We start from the raw sequence: 22546 nt of genomic DNA, 5'->3' as shown, positions 1-22546 counted from the left end.
CCAGTGCAGGGTGCAGGGACGCCCCAGGCTCCTGGGGGGTGGCGGTAGCCCTGTTGGTCCCAGCATTAGCGTGGCACATGGTCACCTCCAGGCCTGCAGGATGGTGGCATGTGCTGGGAGAAACCACTCAGCAAACTTTACTGATGCTGCTTCCCTGTGGGAGAACAGGCTCTTCATCTACCTTCACATCTCCATCTCCTGCAGGAAATCAGGATTTTGCTGGTAATAATGGTGAACTCACCACATCAGACCGAGCAGACAGCCCTTATCTTCCTTCTCTACCACTTGTATTGGGTGTGAGAGGATAAACAGGCTGAGGATCGAGAGCTGCTTGGGTAGCTGGGAAGGGGGACATGGAAAGACTGTGGTTATTAGTACCTCCTTTCCTTGGCTGAAGGAAGTAGGTGCCAGGATCAGCAAGCCTGGCAAAATCAAGAAGAAAAGAACTGGCTAATAATGTTCTGAGGAGTTTAATCAATGCTGGTGGCATGGGAGATGGAAGGGTGGCCCTGGGTTTTGGAGAGAGGATGGCTGCAGCACAAAGCCTCTATCAGATACTGGTTCACCCAAAAACATCAGCTCGGGAAAGAGAAAATGAGTCTCCCCTGCCCACATGCCTGCAGAGAGCGGGGCCTCAGGAAGTCCCCAGCAGGCACCGTGAGAGGAGGTGGCAGCTCTGCCAGCATCCCTGCACTCGGCCCGAGGCTCAGGATCACACCTTCCACTAACACAGCAGAGCATCTTCTCCCAGCTACTCATCCCACCCCCTCTAAGCAGAGCATGGTCCAAGCAGAGGAGGGAGAAAGGGGGACTAAAGGGATGGAGCATGGCAGGCGGAGGATGGTCTTGCTCATCACACTGGTGACTGCTGCCTGAGGTGGGGATCTGAGCAATGGCTGCCAGCTTCCCCCAGCCCCAGGATGGCAGCGAATGCTGCTGCTCAGCCCTGCTGGCTGGGCTGAGGGGCAGTGGGGCTGGGGATAGGCTTATGCCCCCCCTAGCCCGCGGGGTCCCTGCACCCCAGGGCTCTGCTGTCACCGCCACCCACCCAGGCTAAGGGGTGATGCCCCTGCTGAGCTTCTCTGCTCTGGAAACAGGGGAGTATTTTTGAGGGGAATCATTAGGAAAAAAGCAAATCACATATTGCTCAGCACCCTGGCCGGGGCCAGCATGGGGACACAGTGAGCTGTGGGCTACTGGCCCATGGGGACACTGGAACCTGCTGACCCCCCAGTACTTCCCACTGGGACTGCTGGGGCCACCCAGCCCCACGATGGCAGCCACCAAGGAGGGGCTCAGCCCTTGATCCCAGAGCAGAGCCCTGCTCCAGCTCTTACAGGTTGGGGACCCCCTGAGCAGCCCACACGGGGGGCTCACTGGGATGTGTGGCAAGAGCCATCGACGTAGCACAGCTGCAAGGAGAGCAGGCATTCCCATCTGCAACCCCTCCTATGGACACCCCTGTGCCCTCACTGCTATCAGGAGCTCCTGCAGGTCCCCCCACACCTCCTCCCAACATGGGAGTGAGTGCTGGAAGTGGATGCTATTTTTATAGAAATCATCAAAAAAACAGGAGTGAAAGGATCAGCCCATCCATCCCTCTGCCCACGGCTGGAGTTGCCTTAACTGGTTCTCTGCAGCAGGGCGATGATGGAGTGGAGAGCACAATAAATGTTATGTGTTCGTGAAATTCCTAAGTGTTTCATCCTTCACTTAAGCCTGGGAGCATTCTCACAGAATCATTTAGTTTGGAAAAGACCTTTGACATCCAGTCCAACCATTAACCCAGCGTTGCCAAGCCCACGAGTAACTCATTCTCTAGGCACCGCATCTACACGTCTTTCAAACACCCCCAGGGATGGTGATTCCACGACCTCCCTGGGCAGCCTCTTCCAACGCTTGACCACCCTTAAGTTTTAAACTGCCAAGAGTCAAAGTAATGCAAACAACTGTCACTTTATTGTCATTTCCAGCTGTACCGCAAAAGGCACACAACAAACTTCATTGGTACAAAATAATTTTGCTGCGGGGTTTTAGTAGAGTTTTCCGTGTGTTTTTTCTTTTGCAGCACAGTCACTGGCTCTCCCATCGCCCCGACGGGAAGATCCTTTCACAGAAAGGACTATTTCATTCGTGCAGACAGATAGCTCATTATTGCAGGGGGAGAGGCAGGAAGGGCAGGCGAGCACGGCCACCCTTGTCCCCCACAGGACCTGTGCAGCCACCCTGGCCACCTATGCAATTAAAGGGCACCTCTGTGTCCCCCTGCTCCCTGGCACGCCCCCGCTGGCTCGCAGGGCACTGCTCCTGCTTGCCCAGGGGTGAGCTCCATTGCAGCCCCCGACATCACTCCAACCCTGGCTAGGACACTTCGGTCCGGGTTCAGCTGCAGGATAACAGGGTGGGGGAAGAAACAGAGAGGCCCTGGTCTAGCTGCCCCCCACCCTGCAATGCTTTCTGACCAGCGTCAAGCATTTCTTTACACAATTTACCCTTTTTTCTCCCTCCAGCTATGTGTTTTGGCAGAGCAGTGGCTGAGGGTCCCATGGAGGGCACCTGGGGCTGTCTGGCAGAGGGGCTGCCAGCAAGACGCCTCAGCTGGGTGCTGCAGCCCTGCTGCCTCACAGGGGCTGGCAGAGGAGAAAAAAAAAGAGGCTGGGGATGATTTTAGGGGATTTTCCTGCCTGTACCAGCCCACGCAGTTCCAGCAGGGCAGACACATGTTGCTGGTGCACACCAATCCTGCTGCACACTGCAAACGCAGCCATGGATGGGATGCCGCTGCTAGCAAACCCTAGCATCCCAGCCTGGGACACAGTGCTCACAAGAGAGGCTTTTGGGGGGTTTGCTGGGGTTCCCCCCAAAACCAGAGCAGGGCACATAGCTCTGAGCCCCCAGGCAGCATCCCTCTGGCTGCCTGGACAGCTCTAGGGGAGACAAAGAGAGCCTTTAGAGGCCACCGTCCTCCAGCTTGCCCTGCCAGCATTTGGCTGTCTATATTATTTTCCCATAATATCCCTCATGCCAGGCGAGACCAAGCTCTGGGGTGGGGACACACTGTGCCAGTGCCACAGTCACACTGTGCAGAGCTGTGGCAGCACCCAAAGCTCTCCCCTACCAGCTCCCGCATCAGTAATGCTGAGGTTTTTTACACTGTGCCAATAGCTACGCTCCACTTCTTTTGGTACCAGCTCCCCTTTCTTGGCCCCCTTCCCCAACATTTCTTATAAAAATAAGATTGTGCTTGTTTATAAAATAATATTAATTTTTTTTAAGAAAAGTTTCCAGTTAAAAAAAAGGTGGTATATCAAAATATGGCAAAACTTTGGCTGTCAATCACTAAACTCTAATTAAAAATATCGACTAAAAAGGCATTGTGCTGTGAATATTAGCTGCTGTAATGCTTTACCCTCCGGTACCGATGGGAAATATTACACCTGGACAGGCTGGCTTCCCTAGGACACACTCAGAAGCTGCCCTTGGGTTTTTCTAGCACATCACCATCATCCTTTAGCAGAACTATTCAAACTGTAAGTGACCTAAAGACGCATGAAAAGCCTTGGTAAAATACAACGGAGACTGCGCCGGGAAGAGCCACACTTACAACATGGTTGCATACATATTCTTCTCGAGAGGAAAGTCTATTCTCTCACCTTAGTGCTTAGAAAAAAATATGAGTGTTTATACAGTTCATTAAAGGAGAGGCAGATCCTTTGTATAAAAGGTATTTTAGAGCAGAAGTAAAATGCAAATGGGTCTATAAGATCCAGACATATATAAACATACATACCTCAATATATTTATATATGTAATCTCTATATATTCAAAGTCTGGGATGCGTTATTGCAATATCCTTACAGGTGACTTATTCTTTTCCATCCTCCTCTGCTTGCTGTTTTCTTGGGTTGGGTGTTTTGTTTTTTGGTTTTGGGTTTTTTTCCTCAAAAAAAAAAAGAAAAAAAAGAGAAAAAACAAGCTGCAAACGGCTCTGAGACCTCCCAGCTGCCAGCTGCCTCACCAGGACTGCTCTGGTCTGACCTCCATCATGTGTTTTTGGAAGAACTGGGTTGATGCTCTGCCCCAGCAGCCGCTGGTCATGCCTTCCTCCACGGTACATCACCAGTGCCCAAAGATCCTTGGCTGGTTATTGCTTAATTCTCCCTCCCCATACTGGCCTTTAGGGTATTTACATTTCTTTGGCTTGACTTGAACACAACATTCTGGCACTTTCTCTCCATCATCGGCTGCTACCAAGCCACTGCTGGAGCTGCTGGCAGCACTGAAGATGGGGGCAAGGAGGAGAAGAGGCCACCTCACCATGAGGTGATGAGAAAACATGGGTTGGCTTCTGCTAGCTCAAACAAGTTGTGCTTCTCCCAGTCGAAATAAAACAACTTGTGTTCGGCACAAACTCATCCAGAGGAGAAAGAATGCTGGGGGACCACCGGTGGGACTCCGCCATGCCCGGGGGCCTCCATCCCACCCGCCGTCAGAGCGACCCTGTGAGTGCCATGGTTTCCACGGCCCCGGTTTGCAGGGAGCGGTGCAGGGCCGGGGAAAGGCAGCGCTGACAGCCCCCAGTGCAGGGCAGGGAGCCCCAGCCTCCCCCCGAGGGCGGGCAGCCAGTCCTGCCCCCCCGCGGTGCTCAGACGACAAACTCGGGGACTTCGTCATGGGTGAGATCCAACGAGAAGTATTTACTGGTTCTTTTGACGGGGAAGGTCTCTTGGATGTTGATGCACTGCTGGGCCAAGCAGCCATTGCAGTAGAGCCCTTCCTCCTCCAGTCCATGGGCGCAGCCGAAGGTGTAGCTCTGGGCCGTGTCCTGGCAGAGGTTGGCCAGCTGTAAGAAGTCCTTCTGGTAGAGCCGAATGTCATCCAGGCTAAGGCTGTGCCGGTCCGTTGATGTCTTCGGTTTCCTGCATGTCGTCTAGGACAAAGCAGAGAGGAGGCTCAGGACCTGCCGGGGAGCCAAGGGGGTCTGGGAAACCCAAAATGCCAGTGCCAGCAGAGCTCCGGGTTTCCCCAAAGCCCCCCCAACACCACGTACCTGGGGTAAGGAGTCGGTGCTCTGCCCCCGCAGCTTCACCACTGTCTCCGAGGAGCTGGAGGTGGAGGAGCTGATCTCTTTCACGATAAGCCCTGCGCCAGAGAGGGAGGAAGAGGAGAGTGTGAAGGTTCTTTCAAGGCTTCTCAGCTCTCCATGCCTGCTGCCCCTGGCGGCTTGCCCTTGCTTTTGGGCAAAGGCACCCTCAGCGCAATGGGGTGGCATCACCCACCCCAATGGCTCCACTTGCAACCAGAGTTACCTACAAAGCATCCCAAATTTGCAACAAAACAGCATCCAAAGCCATCACCAGGGAGCCTGGCACCCAGAGACCTCCCAGTAGCTCCCAGCACAGAGCTGGAAATGCAGACGACTCTTTGGGTGCAGGCACGGCTCTGGAGAAGCCTGGCTCGTACATGTGATAACAGCACCCATGCTCATGGGAACAAGCGAGGCGTTGTGAAGAAACTGAAAGTGGGCCACAGCAACTGAGAACATTGCTGAAATTATGTCCATTGCCCCCGGGCCCTGGTATCTCCAAATAAGCCAGCATGCCTGGGCGTACACCTCTGTGCCACGGGGCGGCTACATGGAGCATCAGTCCTGCTCAGAGTAAAACCTGCACCTTTCCCGGGCAACCCCTTCTCTTTATAGTTTCACCAAATTTATCCCATTTCTCCTTTGACCCATGGGGCAAATGGCTTTTCCCAGCATCCCAAACAGACGCCTTGGGCTAATTTTGTTCTGCTGAACACCAAAGGTGTGACTTGAATTGGAGACTTGGAAAGAAAAGTGGCTGCCACCTTACCGGAGTGCCCGTTGAACTTGCGTGACAGCAGCATGTCCTCCGTGATGTAGACGCACATGTCAGGGCTCACCTCCATCTCACCAGCCTGCTCCAGCTCCCGGGGGTCATCCACCAGCATCTCGATTTCTGCAGGCGAGGAGGAGGTGGGACAAGTCACTGATGTGCACCTTCAGAGCACCCTCCAACCCCAATTCACCTGGTGAGACCCAAGCTGGAAAGCCCATGCTCAACTGGTGTCTCACCATCATCCTGGGAGTCCTCCTCCAGTCGGTCCTTCCCGCCGCTCTCCACCCCGGAGGTGTGGGAGCTGCCATGGCTAGTCATGGAGCTGCACGTCTTCAGCTTGCGGTGGGCACCGGCCCCTGAGAAGCCGTCCTCAGGGCCCATTTCCCTGGGTTTGGGGTCGGTCTCGATGCCCGAGGTGTGGGAGCTGCTGTGGCTGGCGGTGGAGTGCCGGGAGAGGCGCTTGTGCCGGATGCTGCCGGCACTGCTGCCGCTGGCCCGCGACCGCTTCTCCAGCTGCTCCATGTCCAGATCAAGGGTGTCACTGATGTACGACTCGCGGTACTGCTTCTTCTCTGCAAGGCCAGCGGCACACCGTTGGCACACAGCAGCCTGCACCCCAACCCCTCCAGGTGCCCTGGCCCCCCTGGGATGGGGCATGGCCCCTCCCCCAGCACCTAGGGGCACTGTCACCAAAGCCCAGTCACGGTGGCACACCAGGAGCCAGCCCTGTCCCGGTGGCATATGGGGATGGTGGAGTAGGGGGCCTCAAACTTGCTGTGCTCTGTGCTGTGCTGTCCCTCCAAAGGAGAAAGAGGAGGAGAGGAAGAAGAGAAGGAGGAAGAGGAGGAGGAGAAAGAAAAGGAGGAGGAGGGACAATGAGCAGGAAGAAGTTGAGGAGGACAAGGAGGAGGAAGAAGAGGAAGAAGATGAGGTAGAAGAGGAGAGAGAAAAGGAGGAGGATGAGGAGGAAGAATAAGAGGAGGTCAAGGAGGAGGATGAGGAGGAAGAGTAAGAGGAGGTCAAGGAGGAGGATGAGGAGGGGCAGGAAGAAGATAAGGAAGAGAAAAGGAAGATGAGGAAGGGAAAGAGGAGAAAGAGGAAGACCTTACACTTGCACAAGGGCTTTTTGAGCTTGGAGATGGGGTGTGGGGCACTGGGAAGTGCTGCACTGAGGCACTGGGAGGAACTGGGCCACCAGGGACCACAGCAAGGCTTGTGCTGGATTAAGCAGCTGCGGGGAGGGGTGTCTGTGGGCACTCAGCCCAGCCAGGAGAGGTCTGCCCATCAGGCAAGTCCAGGGTGTGCCGATGCACGGTCAAGAGGGATGTAGGGACAGCCACCCCCAACATGCCCCCAGCCATGGGGCTGGCACAAGGACCAGGCGCTTGTATGGGCAGAAAAGCTGGATGGGAGCCCGGCACTGGTGGGATTTACGCCCTGGGGGGCACCTACCCTCGTTCTCCTCCAGCTTGCGGACCTGGCGCAGGACGGGCTGCAGGTTCATGTAGAGCCGGTGGCTGCTGCTGAGCAGCTGCAGGAGGTGGCGGGAGCGCAGCGGGCAGCCCGTGTAGTAGATGAGCTTTCTGGCTGAGGGCAGCCCATCCGGCAGGATCTCAAACTTCTTGCCCTGCGTGGGAGAGGGGGGACAGCAGCCCCAGAGAGAAAAATACCCTAATTGTTTCCCAGTCCTGCCACTGTCCACCTATTAACCACCCCACCTGAGGTCTGTGCAACAACACCCCATGCCCACGGCAGAGCCCAGGAGCGACACGGGCAGGGATGCTCTGCCTGGCGATGGCGGCACTCACCACGAACACCAGTTTCCCCACATTTGTCCAGGGGAAGTCATAGAGCAGCTGCTTTTCTTCATCCAAGTTCTGCAAAAAGAGGAGAGGTGGACATGGCTGAGGATGCCAGCAGGGGCTGCCCATGCCGGCCTGGCAGCGGGCACGGAGCCGAGCCATCGCCCTTGCTCAGCCACCTACCTGGAAGATCTGGATGCCCCGCGTCGTCAGCCCCAGTGTCAGGGAGGCTTCTATCTCCCTTTTGTCCTAAGGGAGGAAAAATCAGATGCTTTTAAACACACAATTTGCAACATGAAGTGGATAAATCTGCCCTCCCAGCCCAGGTATCCTCCTGTAGTCACCTCATCTCCCACGCAGCAGCAACGGCCACATGCGGTAGGTGCTGTGTTAATCACAGAATCATTTAGGTTGGAGAAGACCCTTAAGATCACTGAGTCCAACCATTTAATTAATGATGCACACACACTGCCCAGTCACATCCTCTAACATCCTCTGAGTCTCATCCCCCAGGCGCCTGCCACCCACCTCTCCACCCAGAAACACCCTGGCTTAAGGGTCTGGAAAAGCAGTTTAACCTCAGAAAAATTGGAAGAACCTTCGGAAACAGAGCTGGGGCACTTCTATGCCTGAGAACAACCTGTTGCTACACTGGCACTCTGTGCTCTCCCAAAGGCTTCTCCTCTTTAACTTAAGGATGCTACAAAGTGGTCTGTGAAGCACCACCTCCCAGCGAACAAAGTGCTTTGTGCCCAGGAGAAAAACCCAGCAGATATTTCTTAGGATGCCAAAAAAATAAGATCCCAGAAACCTCACAGCTGCCTCCCCACACCCTGGCCAACCTCTTGCCTCTCCTTCACTTGTAGAAAATAGCAGAAGTATAAAAAGTTGCCTCTGGGAGCAAAGCACTGCCCTCGAGACTGCTCTGCTCCAGCCAGCGAGTGCCAATTCAACCACAGCTCTTCCCAAAATACCTTAGAAATCACTTGGCAGTTGTTCCTTTCAATAAAAAGCATCCCTGAATCCAAAGCCTAGCCTGGGCTTGTGGCCAGGGCTCACCTTGTACAACCTGTAGTAGTGCACCGCCACGTCGTCCAGCCGGACAGCCTCCTTGATGTACTTAAGATGGGCTTCGGAGGCCGTCAGGGCAAACTGATCTTTGTGCATGTTCGGGACGTGCTTCAGGATGTAGTCCTTGCCCCTTTTTGCAACCACCTGTTTGGAGGAGAGGAGAAGCTTGTCTGGGGGAACTGCTCCATGCTTGCTTGGGGCCAGACACCAGCCCCGGTGATTTCAAGGGAAAAGGGAAATGGGAGCAATATGCTCCGTTATAGAGAGCTACAAGCAAAAATGAATTAGATACGGCAGCCAACAACTTCTCATCAGCAGGATTTCCCACTGGGAAGCACATGTTTGCTCTGTGTGCCCGTCTCGGGGAGCTCGTGCCACTGGTGACACCCATGCCGGGGCAGGCAGAACCATGCACGGGGTCCCTGCGTGGCTGGGGACACCAACGCTGGGCTAGCGCTCCACAGTGACATGTGTGAAAAAAGCAAGAAACTGGCAGATTTTGGGGCAAAACCCAGAAAACACATAAAGTGAGCAATGGTGCCCAGCATTTTTATTAATCTTCCCCTTGCCAGCATCTGCTGGCAGTCCCGGCTGTGGGGAGCCACTGGGGAGGTTCGCCTGTTTGGGGTCCAAGGGCACATCACATGTGGCCATGCAGCCCCTCATTGCTCCCCACTAACTAGTATTTACCCGTCTGGTAATAATTGGGCTTGTTTTTGGGTACCCTGCTGAGTCTGGGGACGTGCCCTCGCCATGAGGAGGGGTGGCCCTGCTGCAAGGGGTCCCAGCCAGGAGCTGTCTATGCTGCTGCCATGCCATACAGGATTGTTCCCTACCCCATTCCTGCGCAAAATCATTAGGATGGTATTGCCCCAGCTCTGCTGCCAGTCCGAGGTGACCTGGGGCTGCATGTCACCCTGTGCCCTGCCGCAGTTTCCCTCCAGGATTATGCCAGGAGCTGCCTACACCCATGGCTGCTGCCAGTAGAGAGGACACCAATTCCCAGAGGCCTGAGGGGGTGCACTGGATGATGGTGGGATGAAACCCTGATGGCACGTGGCATGCAGGGAAGCCCCCATGAGCATCCCTGCAGCACACAGGGAAATCCCCACCAGCGATATGAGCTGCTCCAGCCACCACACCGCCTCCAACCCTCCCTGCCTGCAGCTATTTGCAGCCCTCCAGTTGTCAGAGGTTATTAATAACTGGGACTAAGCCAGAGATAGGGAGGCAGCAGGAACACCATCCACCCGGGAAGCCTCCAAGCAGCCCAGCATCAGCAGCCTCATGGGGGTTCACATGAGCTCAGAGTGGGGATCCCGTCACAGTGCGCTTACCCAGGCAGGGAAATAGGCTTCAGGCTCAAAGTACTTCCCATAGTGCTTGTTGCGCTTGAAGTCGCCCAGGTCAGCTTGGAGAGCAAAGGCGGTGAGGAGAAAATAGGCTTCCTCGCGCAGCACGCACTGCGAGTGCAGCACTTGCTTCCGCAGGTGCCAGTAGTAGTAGTAGCGTGCGGTCCGGTCGCTGTGAGGGAGCAGAGAAGAGAGGGGAGGAAAGGGCAGTCACCCACCCGTGACCCAGACCAGGGGGTGGGAGACAATCTCACACCTTCCTCCCAGCGGGAAGCTCTTAGAGAGGGAGCAGGGCTGGCTGCTCAGGCGTTTGCTCCCTTTTTCCCCCTTCATTAAAGCCGGGGCTCCCACTAGGCGCTGCAAAACCACAGCCGCTTTGCTGAGCTGAAATTTCCAGCTGGTGCCTCCCGCAGGTGGAACAACCCGCCCTGAGAGCATCCCTATGGGGCTGCAGACGTCACCGTCTCCCCACACCCCCCACACCCTGAAAATCTTTTTGTCCCTGAAACAGGACCTGAAGCTCCCACCCGGCCACAGGCACATACGTGAATTTATATCAGGCTGTTCCCTGGGTTAAGCTCTGATAAACCCCTAAATACGATATCCTCAGCCCCCTAAAAGGCTTTGTCATCGCTGGCGGGGAGCAGTGTCCCCTCCTGCCCCTGCACAGCAGGTGGCAGGGAGCAGGCAGCACCCAGCCACAAACAGCCCCAGCTTTTGGGACGCAGGCAGCATCCCGCGGCATCCCGAGGCTGTGCAGCTGCAGTAAGCAGCCCCCCAGCCAGGGGCACCCCAGGGTGCTCCCCTGCCAGCCACCTGCCCCAGCCGAGCCCGGGGGGTGCCCCCATGGTGGGGATGGGTGGGTGCGCCCTACCTGATCAGCCTGCCGTTTTCCACATAGTACTGCACTCGGAAGTGGATGATCATCGGGGGGCCAAACTGGTCGATCCCCTGGAACGGAGGAGATTTTCAGGGCTTCTGCAGAGACCCCAGCAGCGTACCCCGGCCCCTCACCTCGGCTCACCCAGGGGCAGGTCTGTCACCACCACCCCTTGCCCCACCATGGCATTTTTTTCTGAATTAAGAGTTTGACACTCATTTTTTCCCCTCAATATGCTGAAACATGAAGGGGATTTAGATGTAAAGAAGCAAGTGGTTGGGCTCAAGACCATCAGGGGGCCAGCAGCCCCCCACCACTGCTGCTGTCGCTCTCCCACCTCATCACCCACTAGTCCCCATCTCAGCACCAGCACAGGAGCCATCACACCAACCCTCTTGGTACATTGCATTGAAAGAATTAAAAGGTGCTTTGGAGGGAAAAAAACCCAAATCTTGATTTTTAGAAACTGGAAGAAGGGACACCTCAAAAATTCTCCTGAAAAACAAGGAAATAAGGGAGGAAAAAACCCACAGCTCCAGGGTGGGGAGTGTGGAGGATGCATCCCCAGCTGGGGCACCTGGTGGCACATGGGGTGACAGCCGTCAAGCATCATCCAGGTTTCATTCACTTTGCACACCCGCCCCACCGCTCCGCGCAGGCTAACAGCCAAGTGCCCCACCCCGCCGCCCCTCAGCTGCGTTCCCATGTCCTGGAAGTGACCTGCGACGGGGACAGAGGTGGCCTTACTGCCGTCAGCTCTCCATGCAAGACCTCACCGCTGACCTTGCTGGCCTCCTTCTTCCACTCCTTGGGGCAGTACTTGTAGAGTTTCTGGGCCAGGTCCATGTACACGTGCTCATTGTCTGGATGGGACAAAGGTGGCATCAGCATCCCCCTGCGTGTCCCCTGCATCCTGCCAAGCCCTGCCTTGGCCCCCACAACCCATCAGTGGGTAGTGCATGGGGGCCCATAACCTTGTCACCTAATGAGAGGCCACCAAAGGGCTGGGTAAATCTATACCCCCCTTTGGGCAAACACACATCCCTGGTGGCACTGCACCTTGCTGAGCCATGATGGCATCAGGCTGGACCAGCCACAGGCACTGAACCCACAGTGTAAGCCCCTGACTTACTCTGGATGACGCTGAGCCCGAAGAGGTGACAGTCCTTCAGCCTCAGGAGGTCACACACCTGCACCAGTAACTCATGGCACAAAATTTTCACCTGCAAAAAAAACCCCCACACATGGCACCTGCTCCATCTGTTCCCAGCTGAGCTGGGCAGGTGGCACCAAACCCCCCACACAGGGTCCCCAGGCAGGACCACGGGTGTGACAGGCTGGGCTGTGAGGCTCATTTTTCCATGGGGCCAACACAGAAGTCCCCAAAAGCAGGGTCCCCCCTGGGGTGCAGGACCAGAGCTCTCCCAGGGATGGGATACACAGGGGACCACGGGGCAGCTCCAGAACAGTGCGGTGGTAGAGAGCTCACCGCAAACCAGCCTGGCACCAGGGAGATGGCTTTGGGGACAAAGAACAGAATATTGGCTGGTGGTGAATTAAAAAACATAAAAAGCAAGGGAATTTCCACATTCAATACTACATCCGAATCAGAGCCAGACCCCCTCCTGTTTATTTGCTGGGGTACATGAGGCTGAATTGCCACCCACAATGGATGCGTGGAGTGAGGACTAAAGGAGGAGGGACTGCCCGCAACTCGTGGTGCTGCCCTGTGGGATGGCATGCAGCAGGTCACCTGCCGAAAACCACAGCACTGCCAGCAGCACATCGAGTCACGAAGAAGCAAGAGGGAGTAAAACACTGCCGCAGCCTTCAGGGGGAATAACTTGTGTGCATTTCTCTGGCAGGGGGAGAGCAGGCAGGCTCAAAATTAAAACCAGAAGCAAAACCAGAGCTTGCAAATGCAGCTGGTGGCAAGCCCCTGGCGTGATGAAAACATTGGTGCTCAGGGGGTTTCCCTGGCCCCTGCGCTGCCTTACATTGATGATGATGTTGAGGGAGTCGTCATTGGGGAGGAAGATGCAAACGCTGCGGCGGTCCTGCATGACTCTGTTGTTGTGGAAGGTCAGTTTGTTCATCGTGGTCCGGGCTCGGGGCAGGCGGCAGGCACCTCACCAGTGGGCCAGGGCGGCCTCAGTCCCCGTGGGCGCCATCCCTGTGGGTTAGAAGGGTGCTGAGCCCTCCACACAGCACCCCCAGCTTCCCACACCCCAATGCAGGCATCCTTCCCACCCATCGCCACGTCCCCTCAGAAGCCGGGTGTCCCCCAAACCCCCCAAAGCGCACCCCACCACAGCCACTGCACATCCCAACCCCGGCGCCGTGGTTAGGGCAGTGCAGGATCGCAGCCGAGCCCAAAAAACCTGACCCAGCAGTTTTATTCTCCCAGCTTGGGTTCGTAAAAACCTCAGGAAAGGCTTTCCTGGCATAATTAAAAAAAAAAAAAAAAAGTCTATCTGCTGGGAACAAACTCGGCTGTGCTGGGGAGGAGCGGTGTGGCAGTGTGGGAGGTTTTGCTGTCAGCAACAGAAAGGCAAGGGGCTGGTGGCAGGTCCTATGGCATTACCCCCATGTCCCTTCCAACATCGTTCCCCCCAGCTCCAGCTCTTTATGGGGGTTAAATAAAACAACCCACACACTAGCAGTGATTTGGAGATGGGAATTATCATCTCTTGCCATTTCCCAGTGTTTGCCTAAATCCATACCAGGGCCGAGCAGGTGAATCCATTCTAGCATTAACCCCAGGCAATTCTTATTCTCACAGGCAAATATTCCTTAAGCATTTTTTAGCCCTTGACCATCCCCAGGGGCACAAACGCACACATGACACCATAAAAAAGGATCCTTAAACTAGTTCACCCTTTTTCTAACCCATAGATTTATGTTGGCACCGAGGACAGTGTAGCGTCTCCCTCTTCACCAAATATTTGCTTTGGTCTACATAAAAATGCCTTTGGCTTCCAAAACAGTTTAACTTGCATATTTGTACAGCAGGGAAAAAAGTGCCCCGAGGTAACTTTTTGTTAGGTAGTTACTGAGGTTTTGCAGAAGTTGGGAAATCCAGAGGTGATGCTTTCTGGCCTCACCACTCTGGGTTTGCACCACCAAGACCTTGCACAGCTGTGCATCATGCCTGCGCGTTGCACCTGTGTATCACAGACATGCCACACGGCCATGCGCTGCGTCCTTCCACTGTGGTGATGCATTGCGGCCAGCATTGCAGCTGTGCATTGCATCAGTGCATCATGGCCAGGTATTGCATCTGTGCGTTGCATCCTTGCATCATGGCTGTGCCTTGCGGCCATGCATTGTGGCAGTGCCTCATGGCCATGCATTGCATCCATGCATCACAGACGTGCATCATAACCATGCATTGGATCCCTGCATCATAGCCACGCATTGCATCCCTGCATGTGCATCATGGCCATGCACTGCAGCTGTGCATCATGGCCAGGTTTTGCATCTGTGCATTGTGCCCATGCATTGCCACCATGCATTGCAGCTGTACATTGCATCTGAGCATCATGGCCAGGTATTGCATCCGTGCATCATGGCTGTGCATTGTGGCAGTGCCTCATGGCCATGCATTGCATCCATGTATCACAGATGTGCATCATAGGCATGCATTGCATCCCTGCATTGTGGTGGTGTATCATGGACAGGTATTGCACCTGTGCATCACAACCACATATCGCAGCTGTGCATTGCATCTGTTAATCATGGCCAGGTATTGCATCCATGCATCATGGCTGTGTGCCTTGCACCCATGCATTCTGGCACTGCATCTTGGCTATGCATTGCATCTATGTATCATAGACGTGCATTGTGGCCATGCATCGCATGTGTGTATCATAGACATGCAACATGGCCATGCTTTGCATCTATGCGTTGTGATGGTGCACTGTGGCTATGCATTGCAGCTTTGCATTGCAACTGTGCATTGTGCCCACGCATTGCGGCCATGCATTGCATTTGTTCATTGTGGCCGTGCACTGCATTTGCGCATTGCATCCATGCATCACGGCTATGCATAGCAGCCATGCCCAGACATGATTGATCCCCACTGGGAGCAAACAGCGCAGTGGATGGGTCGGTTTCAAGGTTCATTACAAATCACAGCAGTGAACAAAATGGGGCTGAAGGTATTTGGCAAACATCCTCACCCCGGCCGGGTGCCCGGCAGCTCTGGTGCACCGACACAGGGCTGGGCGTGAAGTGACTTGCGTGGGCCCTGACAGGGAGGGTGCTGCATCCCCAGCAAAGCACCCATGCCCTGGAGCACCATCCAGCACACTCTGCACCCCGCTCCCACCCAGAAGTCTCCTGCAGCCCCAACGCGTGCATGACAGCATCTTCCCAGCGCAGCCCTGTGGGCTACAGCTGGCTCAGAACTACAGCCACAGGCACAACCCACCTTGGATTTCTTGGTAAACCCGTCACCCGGAGGTTATTCTGTGCTGTCAGCACCACAGCATTGGCCCTGCACACCCAGGGCCCTGCAGCACCCCTGCTGCAGCAGCGAGCATCGGGAACGGGTCCCTCCTCCACCACAGCCTCTGCACCAAGCCCTGCTTGCAGCAGGGTCCCCGAGGAAAACCCCTTCTTAAGAGCACTTGAAAATGAAACCAAGTCTTCAGGGCACTGGCAAAGACCCCAATGTCACAGCTTATCACCTCGCTGTCTTCAAAAACCAGGCAGAGGCCAGGCATCAGGCCCCACCGTGCAGCTTGTGTGTCCCCCAGGAGAGCTTCCCTGTGGTACCATGCTGCTCTTGGCATCCTGGGGCTGTTCATCCCCATGCCGGTCTGTATATTTACTCCTCTTTCTGCAGTGTGAATCAGTCCCTGAGCATCGGGGATTAAAGCACATGAGCTGGCGTCAGCAGAGCATGGGCATGGTGTGGCTCGGTGGGGACTGCACCACCGGAGCCAAAGAAAACATCTCCCCCAGCAGCAGCTCTGCAGGACCCTACCTCTGAGAGCAAGCAAAACACCAGAGGAAAAAAACCCACAACCTCATATATTTTGGTATTTGTATAGAAAATGCTCCAGTTCTGGCTGCTGAATGATATAACACCCCATCAGATGACACACAAAGCACTAGAGGGGTGGCCAGCAGCTTTGCGCGACCCTCCTGAGCTCCAGGAGCTGCCCCTGGGGCTCTACCAGATCTCTGTGAGCTGTTGCAGATTTAGCAAGTGGGCACAAAAAGCCCTTTCCAGGGCGATGTGCCTCCAGCAGCCTCAGCCAGACGCCGGCAAATTCTTTCCGAGCATCTGCTGCTCATTCCTACAATGTCAGCTTTGATTCCCTGGGACCCCGCGCTGCTGCCCTCACCGAGTCGCTTCTGCTCTGGTGCAAGCACTGACAATGAGGCAGGAACATGCCCAGCTCTGAGCTGGAAAGAGCCTGGATTGCAGGGAGAGCCCCCCAGGAATACCATGCCAGGGGGGTGACGCAGGTCGCCCCGCAGCCCGAGTGGGAACCTCCACCCTGGGAGTTTTGCAAGGGGTTTTCTATAGGGAGAGCAAAGACAGCTGGAAAAAACACTGGGAATGAGGACTTGGGCACGGATCAGCCCCCACAGCACCAGGAGATCCAGGTCTTCCAGCCACATTTTCCCTGCCATAGGGAAAAGAGCGTTAAACCTCCATAGGAAGGCACTGCAAGTGCCTTGTGTGCCTTGTAACTCCCGGGCTATGTGCAGAAAATTCCCTGATCCGCCGTGTTTTTCACAGCCAGGCTGCTGGAATACCATCTTCCTCCCTCATACCAACGCCACGGGATAAACCCCATTGCAAAGCTTTGCTGGAAAGAAAACATCACGCAATAAACCTGCCGGCCGGCGCAGCTTGGAAAAGCAGCTCGGGCTGTCGCTGCTGACTCGGCGGGGGATTTACTCAGCACGAGGTCTTGCAAACACGGCCCGCTTCAGGCCGAGGTGCCGGAGCAGCGTGCCAGGCTCTCATAGGAAATATAAATTTGGATGCAATTCCAGTGTCAGGGATTTAACATCGCTTGAACTTGCCGGCTGAGATGGGTTTTGCTTCCAAAGAAGCAAGCGTGCAGCTTCTGTGCATGAGAAGTGAGGCTGGTTTGCATGTGCACCATTTCTTCCCCCCCCACACACACGTTATTTCATTACATTTAAAAGATGTGTCTCAGCCTCAATGCCCACGGTCTTGGCTCCAGCTCATAGCCCCGTGGTACCCACCAGACCATCCCAGCGCTGACCACTCCACCCAGCCCCAGTCTGCAGCCCCTAGACAGACCCAGCCCATTTCTCCATCACCCAGATTCATCTCCTCCTTGCCAAAATATCCATTTGTTTTTTTTTTAAATTCTGTCGTATCAGATATTTAACCCATCACCAGGCTTTAGTTCTAGCGCTGCTGAGCCACAACAGGGGCGAGAGAAGGGATTCAGCACAGGACCCACATGTAGGCACAGGCTGTCCTGCAGCGAGAGGCTACCCAAAGTGCAGAGCGAGGTGGGAAGATGAATTCACGGGGCAGGAATTTCTTGTTTTTAAGAGTTTAGAGTCGGTTTTACCCCACATCACAGGGCGCAGGTATGCGCGAGCTGTTATTACAAGTTTTAAGGCCAACACTTAATGCAGCTTCTACTAACCCAAAAGCTAGATTAATTCCTGCTTGTGGTTGCCCCATAATTAAAATCGTCTCCAATTCTTCATGAACTCAACAGTTTCCTCCTAATGAAGAGAGGCAGATGAAAGAGACCTTCACTGGGAAAAAGGACTCGGTTATAAATATTACATTACTTCATCCACCACAAAAGCTATTTGGATGCTGGAAACAGCCTGGGCAGCCGGGGGCCAGCCCCACCAGCCCCAGCAGATACCCCTGAGTGCTGGAGGCATCCAAAAAGCCTCTGCAAGGAAGGTTCCCCCAGGAGCTCGCCTGTCCCCACCTCTGCAACACTCCTCCTCCTCCTCCTCCTCCTCCTCCTCCTCCTCCCCCGTCCCCCCTTTGGCTACTGCAATGGGACAACAGCAAGGGGCAGAGCGGATGCTGGGGACATCCAGGGACAGTCGCAAAGGGCTGAGCCAAGGGCATCGTCCCAAAGACGGGATAATGGCTCCTCTGTCTCCTCCTATGTGCATTCCAGCTGCAATCGCAGCCAGTGCTGGGGATGAGCCCCATGGGACATCACATCAGGGCACGGACAAACACAGGCCGAACCACAGCAACTCGGGAAACCGCTCCCCCTGCCCGTTCTTCGGCACACACGGAGCCCAATCTGGTGTGGAAGTGCTGATTTACCACCTGCCTGCAATCCACAGCTGAGCCAGCCCAGGCCTCTTCATTCCCTTACTTTGGCGCACTAAAATATAAATAAAGCAGCCTGGCCTCTGCTGAGGATGCACACAGAAATGGATTTCGCCTGGCACAGGCTCCAGCAAGGGAGGGACGGCGCCTGCTCTTCCTCTTCCCTCTTCTGCTATTGAACCGGCCCCTTACACTTTATTTCCTTCCGGAAAACTTTGCCTTGAGCCTTTGGGATTAGAGAAATATCTGCAAAGAGCATCCAGTTACATCAAGACTGGGTTGGGGTAGGTCTTGCTCAGGACACCCCAGCTTCCCCCATCCAGCTCTGAATCCTGTCCCCCACAATGTTCTTGGGGGCTTTATGAACCATCTCCCAGTGTCATCAGCAACAAGCCCAAACCTCCCAGAGCTCAGATGCTGCTTCCCGGACCACCAACATCACTGTGAAGGATGCATGTGGACATGAAGCACTGCCTTTGCTCCCCGCTCCGCAGGCAGGCTGCAGCCCACACTAGCAGCAGCATCCCTAAACCCCTTTGGATTTCGCTCCGGGCCTTTGCTGCAGGATCCCTGGACCACAAAGCAGCTGCAAGGGCCAGTGGCACCATCCTGCATCCCCACACGCCACAGAGAGCACAGCCCCAGGTTTCCAAACCATGGACCTCCCTATTTAATAACCTTGCCAGGATGCTCCAGCCCTGGGCAAACCCTTCCTTCCCGGGAGAAAGCATTTTTGGGAAGCCCCATCCCTGGCACCCCGCTACAGGGCACACTCCCATACAGGGGATCAGTGCCCCAACCCCTCCCTGCTCTGGGGAACATGCAGTGCTTTGTGCACATGGGGAAAGTAAAAAAATAAAGGGTGCGAAGCACTCTGCAAACAGCCAAGAGCCCGAAAACCAGCTCCATTTTATGCCAAAACGCACATAACAGCACCGGGACTATCCAGAGCCCGCTCTGCCCCCACCGCAGTCCACGGCAGCCTCGTTTCCACCTCCTAATCTGGCAAAACGAAACCAAACCAAGTTACATTTTTTAATCCTGGAGCGGGCAGAGGGGGATCTGTCTTCCCCCCCGGCAGTGCTGCTCTCTGTCTGGGATTGCTCCTCCGCCAGAGCTTCCATAAACTTCTGCCCCAGCAGCAATGGGGAAAAGCTTTTTTTTTTCCCCTCCCTGCTTTGAAAAATATCCTAAGCACACTTTTCAGACAAGGGGAGAAAAAAAAAAAAGCATAAAACTCAATTAAGAAGCAGGCAGATATTTTAACCACCGCCATCATTTGTGTACTCCATCTGGAGTCCAAAGGCTGCTTTTTTTTTTTTTTTTTTTTTAGCAGGAGGGAGCTGACATCATCTTAATTTGAAATTCACATTTATTTTTACATCTGGTCTGAATTAATCTTTTTCAGCGTACTGACTTTCATGTAATGGAATAATTGCTTACAGACTCTGGGTTTAAAGAGCCTGAATAAACTCAGTTTAAAAAAAGAAACCCCTTTACAAAATGATAGTGAAAAGCCAGTACCTATAACCAAACCCCAATACGCCTTCAGGACTGGGAATTTTAAACAAAACAACATCGCTTTCAAGCAAGAGAGCTTGAATTAATCCCTGCTCTACCCAAGAATCGGAGAGGGCAAACGAGCCCCGTGGAAAAACACCACCACAAACCAGCCCGGGAATTAGGCAGAGCAGCAAAGCTCCGCATGCTCAGCTCCATCAACGCCACGCCGAAGCATCACCGGGAAAAGCAGAGTTGGGCTCAGAGGGAAAAACATCCTCCTGACCAGAAACACATTGGCTGTGAGCAGAAAAAAACTGATTCAGGACTGCAAGGCGACAGCTAAGGTGGCAGGGGGCCAGGGGGTACAGTGGGACTGGGCACCACCTTCCTCCATGTACCAGTTAAAGGACATGGGAACACGGAGCACGGTCCTGAGAAAGCTCAGCTCCGACCTGGGAAACCTCGGCCCCGATTTCCTCCCTGCCACGAGGGCACGATGTCAGTTAAAGCCCTGTTTAAGAGCTGCGTGGGTTTGTCCTCACCACTTCCAGAACCTGGCGGGGATTCGCATCCCTGGTGGGAAACCCGGAGAAGACCATTAGTGGCACTGCCAGGCTGCAGCCCGCGCCCCGAGCCACCGACCCCCCCCGGCTGAGCCGTGGGTGGGGGCACCCGTACGTGAGTGGGGTCCATGGGCAATGGGGTCCCACGGCTGACTGTGACCCAGGAACAGGAGGATCTATGGATGAGAGGACCCACGGGTGAGGGGACCAACAGATGATGGCATCCATGGGCAAGGGGACCCATGGGTGAATGCAACCCACAGAAAAGAGGGCTTGCAGACAAAGAGGTCCCACGGATGAGGGGACCCACAGGTGAGGGTGGCCCATGGGCAAAAGGACCCACTGGTGAGTGTGGCCCACAGGCAAGAGGTCCCATGGGTGAGTGTGACCTCAGGGTGAATGTCACCCATGGGCAAGTGTTATCCACAGGTGAGGGGACCCATGCGCAAGGCAACCCACAGCTGAGTGTGACCCATGGGTGAGGGGAGCTGTGGGCAAGTGACCCACAGATAAGGGAATGCGTCGGTGAGTGTGACCCAGGGGTGAGGGGACCCATGGGCAAGGGGATCGCAGGCTAGTGTGACCCAGGGGTGAGGAACCCCATTGGCAAGGGGACCCGTGGGTGAGTGTGACCCATGAACAAGGGGTCCCATGGGCAAGGGGACTCACAGGCAAGTGTGACGCTGGGGTGAGGGGATCTGTGGGTGAGCATGACCCAGGGGTGAAGGGGTTTGTGAGCGAGTGTGATGCACAAACACAGGATCCCACAGGCAAGGGGATCTGTGGGTGAGCGAGACCCACGGGCAAGGGGGTCTGCGGGCATGTGTGACCCAGGGACAAGGGGATGCGTGAGTGTGACCCATGGGTGAGGGGTCCCATAGCTGAGGGGACCCATGGGCAAGGGGGCTCACAGGCAAATGTGACCCAGAGGCAAGGGATCCCATGGGCAAGGGGACCTGTGGGTGAATGTGACCCATGCACAAGAGGGCCCACAGGTGAGGGGACCCTCAGGCAAATGTGATCCTGAGGTGAGTGGTCCCATAGACGAGGGGATTTGTCGGTGAGTGTGACCCAAAAGTGAGGGGACCTGTGGGTGAATGTGACCCAGGGGCAAGGAGTCCCACAGGCAACAGGGTTTGTGGGTGAGCGTGACCAACAAACAAGGGCTCCCACAGGTGAGGGGACCCGTGGGCGAGTGTGACCCATGCGCAAGGGAGCCCAAAGGCGAGGGAACCCTCAGGCAAGTGCGACCCTCAGGCGAGAGGTCCTGCAGACGAGGGCATTAGTGGGTGAGTGCGACCCACGCGCAAGGAGACCTGTGGGCGAGTGTGACTCATGCACAAGGGGTCCCACGGGCAAGGGGACCGGTGGGTGAGTGCCACCCGGGGCGAGGGGTCCGGCAGGCTCGAGGGCCCGCGGGTGAGCGTGACCCCTGGGCGAGGGGTGCGGCAGGCGAGGGGATCTGGGGGCGAGCGTGACCCACCAGCGAGGGGACCCGCGGGCGAGGGCGCCGGGGGCGCACCCAGCCGGCGGGGCCGTGCCGGGGCCGGGGCCGGGGCCGTGGCGGGCGGGTCCGGCGGAGCAGCCCCGGCCGCTGTTCGCCTTCACCTCCCCGCGGGCGGGCGGAGGAAATGACTCGCATTCCTGCAGCCGGAGCCTCTCGCACTTCTCCGGCACCAACTCATCCCCCAAGCGCAACAAGCAGCCGCGCCGGCCCCACGCCACCCCACGCCGGGCCCACCCGCGGCAGACCCCGGGGGGGGGGGCACGCCGGGCCGAGAGCGCGGCGGCTCCCCCGAGCCGAGCCGAGCCGAGCCGGGCTAAACCGGGCCGGGCAAAGCCGGGCCGGGCAAAGCCGGGCCGGGAGCGCGGTGCGCGGCGCCGGGCACGCACCTACCTGCGGCTCCGGGGACCGCGCTGCCTGCCGAGCCGTGCCGAGCCGAGCCGAGCCGAGCCGCGCCGAGCCGAGCCGAGCCTAGCGGAGCCGTGCCCAGCCCAGCCCAGCCCAGCCCGCCGCCCCCGCCCCTTTCCGGGCCGCACCGCCCCGAGCGGCACCGGCACCGCCTCCCGCCTGAGCGCGGGCTCCGGGACAGCGTGGGGGCACCGGGCAGCCCCGGCCAGGGGACCCGGGCAGCCCCGGGGGCGACGGCCGAGCACCTGTCCCCCAACCCCGGCCAGCATTTGCCCCGGAGGGGCCGCGGGTGGTCG

At 56.2% G+C, this 22546-nt stretch overlaps 1 protein-coding gene across 3 annotated transcripts; it reads right to left on the bottom strand.

The window, feature by feature from the left end:
* Positions 1-1937: 1937 nt before the first annotated feature.
* FRMD6 (FERM domain containing 6) lies at positions 1938-22354 on the bottom strand. 3 transcript variants are annotated; one of them, XM_055790579.1, is made up of 14 exons: positions 22236-22354; positions 12964-13139; positions 12099-12189; positions 11687-11829; positions 10961-11037; positions 10072-10258; positions 8723-8878; positions 7847-7912; positions 7670-7738; positions 7314-7488; positions 6098-6433; positions 5856-5981; positions 5051-5142; positions 1938-4930 (listed from the first exon to the last, which is right to left on the bottom strand). In XM_055790579.1, the coding sequence occupies exons 2-14, from the start codon at positions 13060-13062 to the stop codon at positions 4646-4648; spliced, it is 1902 nt and encodes a 633-aa protein (XP_055646554.1). In that variant the 5' UTR covers positions 13063-13139; positions 22236-22354; the 3' UTR covers positions 1938-4645. The 3 variants fall into 3 exon arrangements, with proteins under 3 accessions (XP_055646554.1, XP_055646572.1, XP_055646562.1); XM_055790597.1 differs by having other exon boundaries at positions 11750-11829; XM_055790587.1 differs by having other exon boundaries at positions 22232-22325.
* Positions 22355-22546: the final 192 nt, after the last annotated feature.

The sequence above is a fragment of the Falco peregrinus genome, chromosome 1 (genome assembly GCF_023634155.1).
Source record: "Falco peregrinus isolate bFalPer1 chromosome 1, bFalPer1.pri, whole genome shotgun sequence".
In the NCBI taxonomy this organism is placed as follows: Eukaryota; Metazoa; Chordata; class Aves; order Falconiformes; family Falconidae; genus Falco; species Falco peregrinus.
This window is presented reverse-complemented; position numbering and strand designations above follow the sequence as displayed.